The sequence below is a fragment of the Lithobates pipiens genome, unplaced genomic scaffold (assembly GCF_037356315.1).
Source record: "Lithobates pipiens isolate NorthernLeopardFrog02 unplaced genomic scaffold, aLitPip1_a1.2 Scaffold_18, whole genome shotgun sequence".
NCBI classification, from domain to species: domain Eukaryota; kingdom Metazoa; phylum Chordata; class Amphibia; order Anura; family Ranidae; genus Lithobates; species Lithobates pipiens.
In genome coordinates, this window is record NW_027507758.1 from 646,922,131 (window position 1) to 646,936,537 (window position 14,407).

Sequence of the window (14,407 nt, forward strand, 5' to 3'; positions counted from 1 at the left end):
GGAAAATATTTAATCTGGACAGTTTAGTGTTCACTATGATTCTTGGGGTCCGGGAGTCTTGTCAAATTTGTCCTTCTGGATCACAAATTCCATTCTCTATGTTGGGTGTGAGATGAGGAGGAGATCCAGGAATCAGGATAAAGGTCAGGACAAGCAGCATCCAAGAGATGAAGCCGGGGTCACTACACAGAAAATCAATCCAAGGAAACAACATGCAGAACGAGGAATAGCAAGAAGGAGCTCAGAGACAAATGAGAATATTGCTCATCCAGAACGGGACAGAGATACAGGCAGAGCTAAGTCCAAAATAGGTCAGAGATCCGAGCCCACAGGGGTAGGGGCTGGGGGCTGGTATCTGAAGCAGGACAGGCAGGGTGAAGACACTACAGAACTATATGTCCAGGGTGCAGAGAGCAGCACCCAGTCCATACTGACCCATCAGACTCAGCAGTTCTAAGCACCTTCCAGTGAGGTCTGCAGCCATCAGCTCCTCTCTGTGTCCATCATGGAAGGCGACTCTCACCAGACTGACCCCCTTCTTTGTGTTCTGTGAATTCAGCCAGAGACCTCCCCTCAGATTCAGGTGGTGCCGAGGTGTCTGGCTCTATCCTGACACAATATACAATCATTTATGTGCTTCTTACTGAGGGAGCCTCATGTCCTCCCCCTGTGGGGACCCCGGAACTCACACTCCACATTATACAGATAAACTGACTGTGTTATACATTGCATCCAGATTAGAGATTGCCCATTTTATAAAACTAAATACAAATATCTAATACTTCTGACCTTCACTAAAAGGGGGTTACTGGGTGTAAATAGAAAATATGATCTTATTACCTCCTCTGCTACTTCTTCCAGCAACGTCTTCTCTCTACTTCCTTCTGACTCACCTCTCACCCGGAACTTCCTGTCTGCACCTGACATCACTTCCTGTCTTCCATAGAGACTTCTTGTCTGGGTAGAAGAGAGCTCACCACCTTGTGGAGATCAGAGGAACTGCAGCCCTGAGAAACGTCTGGTAGCATGAACATGGCCTTGTGCTGTGTGTGTATGTACTTTATATCCTTATAGATGTGGCCATCTCCACTCCCACCAAGGGGGATAGAGATATATTACTGCTGGGGGGGAGACATTTTGGCCCCTCTGATTTTGCAGTAGAATTGATTGAAGATTTAGTCATGTAGAACATCTGTTGGATGCAAAGAACCCCAGCCGAGAGTAAAGGGTGAAAATGGCTCCTGATCCCCAGATTTGGGCAATTATGTCACCAATATAAATATAATAAAACCTGCGCTATGTGTAACAACTCAAATACCTACAGAAATAACTTATACTGGACTGCTGCTGTAACAAAGGTAAGTATTCCCTTTATCAACTAGAAGAGTATTGTGTCACAGTGCTGTCCTATTGTGTGTGCAAATAAATCATCACAAATACACTAAAATATGTGGAGACATTCATATTTAAAAGTGCTATGGGCTCAAATAATATTCTCTGCAGATCTACTGCTTCCACTTTACACCTACTTCACTGATGTTATGTTGTTTATCAATAAATTAAGTAAACTGATCCATGTGCAAATTCATATACAACATAAAGTGCTTTGTGCTCAAGATGCTGTTCCCTGCATATCCACTGCTTCCACTTTGCACCTACTTCTTTAACCCCTTGCCGACCCCCCGCCGTAGTTATACAGCTCTACTTTGGTGTAGAATACTGGGATTATCGCAGTAGATAGCTACTATAACCCCAGTATATTCTTGAACGGCATGCGGTCGGTTTTAGGATAAAAGTGGTCTCAGCAGTGAATTTTCCGCAATATCATTTTGTATTGGGGGTGGGAGAGGAGAGGGCCCCACCAATCCCACCATGTTCCGTCATCTCCGGCGCTTACCGAAGCCGTTGGTCGCGGCGGAGACAATCTGAAGCTGTCCCCTTAGAGGCTGGATGCTGAGTGAAGGGAAGATGGTCCCCACTTGGCTCCATGCTACTGCATGGCGGAAGCAACGTCAAACATCACTTCTGCCCCAATGGTCTAAATGGGGAAATTTATTTTTACTGATAAAATTAAAAACTTTTTTATTGCATTTAAATGCACCCCCAGATCTCACATTAACCACTTTTCAGACTCGGTGTTTACAAGGTAAAATCATTTTTTTTGCTAGAAAATTACTTATAACCCCCAAACATTATATATATATATTTTCTTTTTTTCAGACACTCTAGGGAATAAAATGGCGGTTGTTGAAATACTTTCTGTCACACAGTATTTGCGCAGCGGTCTTACAAGCGTAATTTCTACAGTTTACCAGTTTTACTCATGTATGCGTTCGCTTGTGCGAGCTCGGCGGGACGGGGCGCTTTAATTTTTTTCATTATTATTTATTTTATTTTTTATTTTTACATTGTCCTTTAAAAAAAAAAAAAATGGGTCACTTTTATTCCTATTACAAAGAAATGTAAACATCCCTTGTAATAGAAGAAAAAGCATGACAGGTCCTCTTAAATATGAGATCGGAAGGGTCCAAAAGACCTCACAAAAAAAAAGTAATTAAAAAAAAAATCCCCTTCAAGACCATTGGGCAGAAGTGATGTTTGACGCCCTCCAATGTTATGGAGCAGAGTGGGGGGTCATCTTCCCTTCCCATCCAGGCTCAGAGGAGTCAGTCACATGCCAATCTCGTCACTGCACGTCGTATGGCTCCACCCTGACGCGTGGTGCACCGAATGGGTTTTTTGGTGCCGAAACCGATACCGAAAATGAAAAATACACTAGGCCGAAAACCGAAACCGATACCGAAACAGCACCGATACCGAAAATGACTGTTTTTAAAAAATATTTTCATACATCAGATGGTCAGAGACTGAGGACATATTACAGAAGATGGTCAGAGACTGCAGGCATGGTACAGGAGATGGTCAGAGACTGCAGGCATGGTACAGGAGATGGTCAGAGACTGCAGGCATGGTACAGGAGATGGTCAGAGACTGCAGGCATGGTACAGGAGATGGTCAGAGACTGCAGGCATGGTACAGGAGATGGTCAGAGACTGCAGGCATGGTACAGGAGATGGTCAGAGACTGCAGGCATGGTACAGGAGATGGTCAGAGACTGCAGGCATGGTACAGGAGATGGTCAGAGACTGCAGGCATGGTACAGGAGATGGTCAGAGACTGCATGCATGGTACAGGAGATGGTCAGAGACTGCAGGCATGGTACAGGAGATGGTCAGAGACTGCAGGCATGGTACAGGAGATGGTCAGATACTGCATGCATGGTACAGGAGATGGTCAGAGACTGCAGGCATGGTACAGGAGATGGTCAGAGACTGCAGGCATGGTACAGGAGATGGTCAGAGACTGCAGACATGGTACAGGAGATGATCAGAGACTGCAGGCATGGTACAGGAGATGATCAGAGACTGCAGGCATGGTACAGGAGATCAAAGCAGCCTCACCAGTTCCCCTCAGATGCAGCCTGCCTGATAAAAATACATGCACAGTGTTTTCCATGTATTCCAATGGCTTTAGTTCACACCATGCAGTCAGTTTCCGGTGCAGAAAATGACTGCATAGTGTGAACTAGAGCCATTGGAATACATGGAAAACACTGTGCATGCATTTTGTGCAAAAAAAAGCACACAGAACTGCATCTGGTGTGAACTGGCACCAAGCAAGCTACCTGGTTCCGTTCCAACAGACTTCTATTGGGAATGCTCATATCGTTACCTCTACTAGCAATAACTTAACCCTTCCCCATTCTATCACATGGCGATAAAAACCTAGCTGGGTCAAAATCAAGATTATTATTATTTTTTTATATGGTCAATAAAGTGAGTACAGCCTTTGTCCTGTGACCTGGTTTATATAGCATGGCTCCATTTACACAATTGGCCAGAGGTAGATAGTTTCAGAGGCAAACAAATGACTTTTGGATGCAGCAGCACTGTGGGCACAAAAAACTTGATTTAGCTGTGGACAAAACTCTGCAATGCTTGCCCTGGGCACACTCTTTCCCCCTCATGCAGCTTGCCAGTGTCTAAATGCAGCCTCACCCATGCCCGGATCTGTGCGGTGATCTCCGTGTGTCACGGAGCCGTGCATTGAATTGCCTGGGCGGCTGCAGTAACAATGTCCCGCCTCCTGTAATCACGTCACGCTGATTCAATGTTCTGCCATTGGATCAGTGTACCGTCTGTCACAGGAGGCGGGACATTGCTACGGCAGCCGCCCAGGCAATTCAATGCACAGCTCCGTGACACACGGAGATCACCGCACTGTCGGGCGGGAGGAAAGGAGGAGGGAGGACGGAGGACAGAGGACTGGGGACGAGCCAGGAAAACACCCGTGCAATGGGCAGCACCAGGGGGTCGAGCCCCGCAAGGCCCCACCCCCATTTTTGGCCCCATTATCTGCAAGATTTTCCTTTCGGCAATTTGCCGAAAACACAATTTTCGGCCGATATGTTTCGGCGGCCGAAATTTCGGTGCATCCCTACTATATATCATGCATATCTATGCTTGATGACGGAAACGAAAGAGTCTACTTATAGAAAATGTATTCAATGTGACAAATATTCATTCAACCATTACAAAATCTGGCATTAATGCAGCACCATAATTTCCTATGATCACCAGCTCCATCTAGTGGGCATAATGGGATATTTCTCTTGACATACCTCCAATAGTAAAAATAGAACATTACTGCATTGTGGCCACTAGATGGAGTCAAATAAATCAGTGTATGAAATAAAATACATCCAATGTTCATCACGGCTGGGTGAATGCGTTCAACAAATAAACAAATAAAATTAAACCTCTAAGTGTCTGTGAAATCTAACACTAGAAAATGTACTCAGCCAATGAGAGGTAATGACTATTTTTATTTTTCTCCTGCTATCAATGGCCGACACGGTACAACACTTCATCCATGTCTTTGGTGATCTCTGATCTCCTTATCAACTGTTTCTTCCATGATGGAGATCAGCCATGGAGTATATCTGAGGTGTATATCAGGGTGTGCTCCTGCCCCACATGAGAGCTGTGATGTCCAGCAACATTCATATAGAAGACATTTCCCGCACTAAAGGCATTAATACACCTCGAGGGTTGTGTGGGACCCCTGATGTACAGGAAGACAGGACTTTATTGAGGAACAATTCCCTCACTCAGGACAGGAATATGGCTTCTCCCCTGTGTGAGTCCTCTGATGTCTGTAAAGATGGGACTTCTGCGAAAAACATTTCCCGCACTCAGGGCATGAATACGGCTTCTCCCCTGTGTGAGATCTCTGATGTATGGAAAGACTAGACTTCCGTGAAAAAAAGTTCCCGCAGTCAGGACAGGAATATGGCTTCTCCCCAGTGTGAGATCGCTGATGTGTGTAAAGATCAGACTTAACTGAAAAACATTTCCCGCACTCAGGACAGGAATGCGGCTTCTCCCCCGTGTGAGATCTCTGATGTATGGAAAGATCGCACGTCTGTGAAAAACATTTCCCACACTCAGGACAGGAATACGGCTTCTCCCCCGTGTGAAATCTTATATGTACAATAAGATGGGATATAGAATGGAAACACTTCCCGCACTCAGTACAGGAAAAGCTCTTCTCTGTTGGAAGGACGGCCCCGTCCCTCACAGTCTGAGGTTCCTCAGGATAAGAGGAATACGATGGTCCGGCCCCGTCCCGCACAGTCTGAGGTTCCTCAGGATAAGAGGAATACGATGGTCCGGCACCGTCCCTCACAGTCTGAGGTTCCTCAGGATAAGAGGAATACGATGGTCCATCTACACTGTGTGGTGCCGGATGGACATTTGAGGTAGTCGGGTTTTCTCCTGGACTATACTGTGTGATGTCCTCATCTTCTACTTTACAGTCTGGAGACAAAGTGAGACAATCCTCTGAGGTTTTCCTCATCTCCCGTCCATCTACTAAAATAGAAATACAAAGATTATTACTAGACATGAGCTGATTGGTTCCCCTAAACCAGGACTCCGCCCACATCAGGCAGCTTTGTCTCTGAGGATCTTACAATTCCCCCCTCAAGGTAACTAGTAAATGGGTCCTCTGATCTCCTACCAGATCATTTCTTTATTCATGGACCTTAGTCAGAGAGGGAGGAAACAACGAGAACTGTCTTCTATAGGAGTGACAGTGATGAGGGGATTATAGGACGAGTGTCCCCTCCCCCTCTATCACTCATTGCCATCTTCCCAACACAAGATGTCCTGCACTTCCTTATTTAGTCCATGATTTAGTCATGAATAACAGCGGGGCTGATCCCCACCAGAGGTCAGAGAGTGAGGATGGGGGGAGAACAACCAAGATGAAGACTGGACTGATCCTGAAGACCCCCATCATTGGGTTATTGACTCCTCCCCCATTATCACTTTCTATTTATCTGAAGATTGAGGATGTTATCACATTATTATCATCATGTAAAAGTCTGTCCTCCAAACACATCATCCGATATAAAATGTCCAGCTGGTAGGAAATGGGTGTAACAAAAGAGAATACATATTATGTGTATATATAGCAGTGGGTAGAAGGGAGAGAGCAGAAGTCAGGGCTATGTAATTTACAATATAGAGTATATAGTGCAGGGGTCAGGAGTATGTAATGTAGAATATAAAGTATACAGTGTAAGGGTCAGGACTCATAATATTGGTATTCAGTAATCAGTGGAAGATGAAATGATTACATGAGACAAGTTGCAGAGGTCCCACACCGCTGCCTCCCATCTCCTGAGACTGCACTCAGTGACTTGGGTCTGAGACTATGCAGACATATCCCTTGCTGCCAACTGAACCCCAGAATATCCATAAATGCAGTCTAGATACATAAATTGTGTCTGCAGCACAGAGAAGGAAGATTATCACCCAGCCCCCGCCCTACTCTGGACCAATCAGTGAGCAGTATGGGTGGAGGAATGGATTTGGTGTTAATGACCCACCTGTGCTGATCTCTGTAGGAGTGTCCTCCTCTATAAATGTCCCCGTTATTCCATCCTCCTCCATAGACTGCTGATCATCCCTCACATACCTCTCTTCTTCTTCTTCTGATTTCACCTCAAATTCTATATCCATTGGATCTCCACTCTAAACCAAGAAAATGAGAGAGAATATCATCTGTAAGATAGAAGATTTATTATTGTGACATCACATAGAAAATCCACACATTGTCTCTATAAGTGAGTTTTATAACCTCCGTCCCACCAACTTTGTAACAGTGGGGGATGGTGTGACCTTCCTGTGTGGAATCCCGGGAATACAGAGGACGGGGACATCTCTCTGGTGGGTTTCTGTAGCTGGATGACTCCACCATGGTGTCCTGGTACAGATCTTTGTGTATTTCCTCCATCACCCCATCCTCATCATCCTCCTCTTTTATCTCTTCTTTAGAATCTCTCAGGTTTCCACTCTGAATATGTAATAAAAATGACATCAATGGTAACAATGCAGATAATGTACAGATCCTAATGATACTATCAGTGATTGTTCCTCATCTACCTGATGATGGTGGGGGATGGTGTGACCTTCCTGTGTGGAATCCCGGGAATACAGAGGACGGGGACATCTCTCTGGTGGGTTCCCATTACTGGATCCATCTGTAGGAAACACACACACTGACTGAATACATTGTTTCTATGTGTTTATCAGATGATGGGGGATCTAGGTGGAGCCTCCGTACTGCTCTCTCCTTTACAATAAAGTCTCCTCTTACCCGGTGATGTGAGGGGCGGCTGATTGTCCATCATGACGTCCTTGTAGAGATCCTTGTGTCCTTCTAAATACTCCCACTCCTCCATGGAGAAATAGACAGTGACATCCTGACACCTTATAGGAACCTGACACACACAATGATACAGTCACCATCCAGACACATCCCTTGTCTGTTACTGGATAATGTCCCAGAATTCCCAGAATACTCCTCACCTCTCCTGTCAGCAGCTCCATCATCTTCTTGGTGACTTCTAGAATCTTCTCCATGTTGTGTCTCTCAGGTTTTAGGGAGTCACATGGAGGCACTGTGATGGTCATATGATCACCTGACTTCACAGGAGGATATCTCTGTATTGAGGAACGAATAGGAATATCATGTTAGAATCCCAGAATCCTCCTCACCTCTCCGGTCAGGTCTGTGTTTTATTAATATAGATAAGAGTGATGTCATGTGACCTCCCAGAATCCTCCTCACCTCTCCGGTCAGGTCTGTGTTTTATTAATAGAGATATGAGTGATGTCATGTGACCTCCCAGAATCCTCCTCACCTCTCTGGTCAGCAGGTAGATGATCTCCAGGGTGAGGTTTAGTATCTTCTCAGTCATGTGACTCGGGTCCTCCTGCATCCTCATTGGTGCCATCATTTGATCTATACAGGTCTCCTTGTAGATGGATAACTTTGGGAAATAAGAATTATGTGGATGATAATTGTCACACAATAATAGGATGTGGATTAGGGGTTGACCGATATAGTTTTTTCAGGGCTGATAACAATTTCTCAGCTGCCTTTCAGGCTGATAGCTGATATCAGGTGCCAATATTCTGTAGATTTCATGTTTTATTTTATATTTTATTTTTACACTGTCCTTTTCTTTTTTTTATCACTTTTATTGCTGTCACAAGGGATGTAAACATCCCATGTGACAGTAATAGGCGGTGATGAGTCCTCTTTATGGAGAGATCCGGGGTCTATAATAAATGTAAACATCCCATGTGACAGTAATAGGCGGTGACGGGTCCTCTTTATGGAGAGATCCGGGGTCTATAATAAATGTAAACATCCCATGTGACAGTAATAGGAGGTGACGGGTCCTCTTTATGGAGAGATCCGGGGTCTATAATGAATGTAAACACCCCATGTGACAGTAATAGGAGGTGACGGGTCCTCTTTATGGAGAGATCTGGGGTCTATAATGCATGTAAACATCCCATGTGACAGTTATAGGTGGTGACAGGTCCTCTTTATGGAGAGATCTGGGGTCTATAATGCATGTAAACATCCCATGTGACAGTAATAGGTGGTGACAGGTCCTCTTTATGGAGAGATCTGGGGTCTATAATGCATGTAAACATCCCATGTGACAGTAATAGGTGGTGACAGGTCCTCTTTATGGAGAGATCCGGGGTCTATAATGAATGTAAACATCCCATGTGACAGTAATAGGCATATAAACAATGGGTTAATTCGGCACACTCTGGGTGAGGCTTTACAATGTAAAATATGGGAATGGGATCAGTACATGGGGCAAGTATCTAAGTCCATGACATATAGTCCATGTAAGACTGTTAGGAATGCTTATCCCAAGAAGGCTTCCAGCTTACAGATAGAAGTATCTCTGGAACATAAAAACAGGAACAAAGCCGCGCCTTTTAAGTGTAGCAGTAAAGACATTTAATGAATTCAAATTAAAAAAAATCACTCCATCTGTGATATCCTCATTTCCACAGAAGTACATAAAAGCACCACGGCTATTGGATTAGACTTACCACTCTTGTCCACAATCACTTCTAATGTGATAACCATAGATGAACCAACACCCTCTACTTCCTCTTTTTTATTAGTCGCCCCCCCTCCCTCCCCCCGTCCTGCCCAAAAAGAAAACTCCCCGTAGAGGAAGGAGAGGGGGAAGACGCAGACACAGAAAGGAGGGGGAAACTATGCAGACTATAAAGATTTTAATCTATCTGATCATGTTTTGTCCAAATCTGAGCAGTCACTTCTTGCTCGGGGGGCTCACTTTGGCTCCAACAGCAACTCCCAATCCTTTTACCCTTTTTCTAGATCTCAACAGATTCATTAGGAATATTACTGTAAAACGCTACTTTAATATCAAAGCCCATAAGAATCTCAAAGTTGAACAGGACCCTGTCACCAGCCCTTTGGGCACCAGTTATTCGATAGACGATCGCCTGGATCTTAGAGTCTGGGAAAGAAGGGCTCTGGATCATCTGGAGCACCTATATACTGAGGATTCGGACGATTACGTCAAATTACTCACTCAGCACTTGTCCACATCCCCATCCATTCAGAAGACTAAATTCCGACCTAAATCCATATTTTAGCCCACATTTGCCAAAGGTCCCTATGTCCAAAGTTTTTATCAGGTTGTCTATGCGTAAATTCTACGAATGTGTCAGCAAACCTCCACAAACACCCAGTCATCATAAAATCTCTCCACAGCCAAAACCATAGCTCTCAAACAACTTACAGACAACAGACAGCTCATCATCAGACCAGCTGATAAAGGAGGAGGTATAGTGGTTCAAAATTCTTTGCACTATCAGATAGAATACTCCAGGCTCCTTTCAGATAGTTACATATACCGTAAACTTAACAGTGACCCACTGCCCGTGTTCTCAAAGGAAGCCCATGATCTCATCAATAGGGCTGCAGTTGAGGGTATCATTACCAAAACAGGAGTTGCATTCCTTAAACATGAATTTTACAAAAGGCCGTACTTTTATCATCTCCCTAAGATTCATAAGGACCTAGCTAACCCGCCTGGGAGAACGATTGTTGTGACTATGGAAAGCGTTACAAGTTACTTCTCGATATATATTGACCATTTTTTTGCAGCCTGTAGTCAATAACATTCCTTCGCACATTAAAGATAGTATCCAACTATTAAATATGCTACAACAATATTGCCGGGATCCGTCTTATCGTTGACTCTCGCTAGATGTGGTTTCTCTCTACACCTCCATTCCACACAATGTAGGCCTACAGGCTACACAGTATTACCTCAATGAGGACCCATAACTTAATCCCCGATTTCCTTCTGGAAACGTTGGAATACTGCTTGACACACAACTGTTTTGAAACCAATGACGACTTCTATATTCAGACCCAGGGCACAGCTATGGTGGGAAATTTTGCCCCCAGCTATGCGAGCCTCACCATAGGCTATTGGGAAGAATATTTGGCAGAACAACCCCCACGCCTCCCATTTAGAATTCTATGGACGCTATATCAATGACGTTGTCAGTATTTGGGATGGGTCAGATACTCTAATCCCGGGATTTTTACAACATTGCAACACCAACACTATGGGCTTGTCATTCACCGCAGTATCTGATGACAATTAGCTTGCGTTTTTGATCTAGAATTATTCCATAATGACAACAGTATTTGTGCTCAGAATTTCACAAAACCCACCTCCGGCAACTCCTATTTGCACTATAGGAGTTGTCACCATCCACGTTGGGTGAACAACATCCCGAAGAGCCAGTTCTGCCATCTTAAGCATAACTGTACTCGTACACAGGACTACAATACCCATGGTCAGATACTCAAGACCAAATTTTAACACACATCTTCATACAGACGTAAAAAGTGACAAAAAGGCTAAAACAGAGGACAGTATGCAACCAGTGCAGTTTGTCACTGCCAGGAAAGGGCCCTTCCGCTGGTAAGATCCATCATTTAGCGTGCAGTGCTGAGGTCCACCAGCAGGTGTCTCCTGGCAGTTTGTAACTGTCAGGAGAGACTTTCCCTGCTGGTGTCATGTCATCATTGGGCGCAGTAATGGTGTCCACCAGCGGATGGATCCTGGCACTGTGGAGCAGTCAGCACCTCTTGCAATCAGGTGACCAATTACAGGCATATAAATACTCGGCAAACACTCACATGTTTGCCTTGGTATTGTCCTTGCACCCTGACCTGCTGCTGTGTTATCTGCTCCTGATCCTATTCCTGTGCCCTGAACTTGTGACCCGCGTTTCTGATCCTGTTTCCCTGTCTTGGTCCTTATCCTGTCCCACCGGTTACCGTTATCCCTGCCCTGCAGTCTGATCCGTTCATCCTCTCCCTGTCCTGTGTTCCTTACCCCATCTGCTGATCTCCCCATGTATGACCTTGGCCTGGCTTGTGTCTCTGATTCTGGAACTGCCCTTTGTTTATCTACTGATCCTCTGTGCATGACCCTGGCCTGGCTATCATTTATGATCCTGGTATTTCCCATTTATTGTACATATCTGTCTGTTGTTATTTGGGGATCTCTGTCTGTTGGTTGGTTTATTGCACTGTGTGGTTGTATTTATATGTAGCGGCGGCTCCTGAAGAGCACACGCTATGATGTTTTTCAAAGTTAAAGTTATGCCTGAACTGCAGTTTGGTTTGGGTACAATTGTCTACATTTAGACTTCAGCATCAGTCTGACTGGACTGTGAGATGTTCAGCCTGGCCACAGGGGGCACTGTCTCTTCTGCCAGGCATGGAACTATGGTCTGGTTAGGTGCTTAAATTACTCTCTCTCTGAGCCCGCCCAGTGGGAGTGGTACTCTTGCTTTGCTTTCTGGGAGATGGTATTTAAGATGCGGACGTCATGTGGTTCGGGGTTCCGGTCCAGAATGATGTAGTGACTTTGTGGTCCTGGTCCTCCTGACCAGCCCCCAGGAAGGCTATAGCCTGAGGTGTGGATCCAACCGATTTTTATGTCTCGGGGCTGGCTAGCCCGAGACAAGGAAACTAAAGGAGGATTTTGAGGTGGTTGGGTGCCGTTTCCAGATTGGGAGAGACCCAGTGACTTCAGGGGAGGACTCTTCAGAAGAAGACCATGTACGGGTTGGTTTCTTAGTAAGAGCCTGGAAGGGCTGAAGTACCCAAGAGAATCTGGTCTCGTGGATATCGCCAAGCTGGCTGAAAGATCCAGGTATCACATGAGTGTTTTTCAAGTTTAGTTTCCCTACGTGTTCTACAACAACATCTGTGGCAGAGACATTATCTTGTATGTTCTATTACAACGTCTGTGGCAGAGACTTGTTCCTGAGTAAGCACCTTGTTGGCTGTTAGGCCTTGTGAGAGAGGGACTGTCCAACCTGAGTGACCATCCAGTTGTGAATGGCTATTCTCTGGATGCAGTCAAAGTAAGAAAGTTCTTCAACATTTTGACTTTGACGATAAGAGTACCTGAACTTCCTTTCCAACCCTCTGATCCCAATTTAAGAGACTGTTCATTGTCTACGTTTTGCAAATAAAATCCATTCAAGTGGATCTGTTGTCAGTCTCTCGAGTTACTGGGCCATTTACCATGGGACACCCCTATGGTCCGGTAAGCCCAAATCTAACCAGCAGCTCCTTCGACGGTAGTGCTACATATATTATTCACTTCCCTTAATAAATCTTAATATTTCACTTATACACGTTTGGGTTTCCTCTGTTGCAGTCCACACAGTTCTGGTCTTATCTGGTACATGACCGTGAACACCATAACTTTGTTGAGAAGGGTGTGGATAAATATAGAGTCCAGAGACACTTTAACCACTTCAGCCCCGGACCATTTTGCTGGTCAAAGACCAGACCACTTTTTGCAATTGGGCACTGTGTCGCTTTAACTGACAATTGCGCGGTCATGCGACGTTACTCCCAAACAAAATTGAAGTCCTTTTTTTCCCACAAATAGAGATTTCTTTTGGTGGTATTTGATCACCCCTGCAGTTTTTATTTTTTGCGCTATAAACAAAAATAGAGCCACAATTTTGAAAAAAACGCATTATTTTTTACTTTTTGTTATAATAAATATCCCCCAAAAATATATAAAAAATTTTTTTTACCCTCAGTTTAGGCCGATACGTATTCTTCTACATATTTTTGGTAAAAAGAATCGCAATAAGCGATTATTGATTGGTTTGCGCAAAAGTTATAGCATTTACAAAATAGGGGATAGTTTTATGGCATTTTTATGAATATTTTTTTTTACTAGTAATGGCGGCGATCAGCGATTTTTATTGTGACTGCGACATTATGGCAGACACATCGGACATTTTTGGGACCTTTGTCATTAATACAGCAATCAGTGCTAAATAAATGAAGTGATTCCTGTGTAAATGACACTGGCAGTGAAGGGGGTTAACCAGTGGGTGGCAGTGTAGGGGTTAAGTATTCCTAGGGGTGTGTTACTAACTGTTGGGGGCTGGGCTTTAATTTAGTGAACACTGATCTCTGCTCCAATCACATGGAGCAGAGATCAGCGTCACTAGTTGCTAGGCAGAACAGGGAAATGCTGTTTATAACGGCATTTCCTCATTCAGCCGCCCCGTGAGACGATCAGGGGTATGCCCGTGGAAATCGAGTCCGTGGGACCCGCGACCAGACTCACGGGATTCCCGACCAGCACGCGAGCACGATGGCAGGGCAGCATTAAAGATTGGACGTACCTGTACGCCAATATGTCTGCCCGTGCCATTCTGCCAACGTACATCGGCGTGTGCTGGTCGGTTAAAGAGTTCCACAAGCCGTCATCTTTAGGGTCACAGAGGCCAAATCCAACCATTTTCCCAAAGCAGAACAATATAAACTGCTATTTGAGTGGGAAAATTACTGGATTTATACCCTAAATCACCTGGGGGCCTTAATGAGGGCATTGAAACTAATATTCTACTATGACCATATAGTTACATAGTTA

General features: G+C 44.6%; 2 protein-coding genes across 5 annotated transcripts in view; one reads left to right on the top strand and one right to left on the bottom strand.

Annotated features, from left to right (window-relative positions):
- Positions 1-8,077, bottom strand: part of LOC143989698 (oocyte zinc finger protein XlCOF8.4-like) — a 28,632-nt gene extending 20,555 nt beyond the window's left edge. The window contains exon 1 of one of the 4 annotated variants that reach the window (XM_077489969.1): positions 7,938-8,077. In XM_077489969.1, coding sequence (XP_077346095.1) covers positions 7,938-8,042 — 105 coding nt within the window. In that variant the 5' untranslated portion in view covers positions 8,043-8,077. Of the gene's footprint in view, positions 1-840; positions 1,739-7,937 lie in introns of those variants that run through there. The other 3 variants (XM_077489970.1, XM_077489967.1, XM_077489968.1) reach the window with 3 other exon arrangements.
- The window catches only part of LOC143989546 (uncharacterized), a 600,653-nt gene that overhangs the window by 218,064 nt on the left and 368,182 nt on the right, over positions 1-14,407 (top strand). The gene's annotated exons all lie outside the window — the stretch shown is intronic.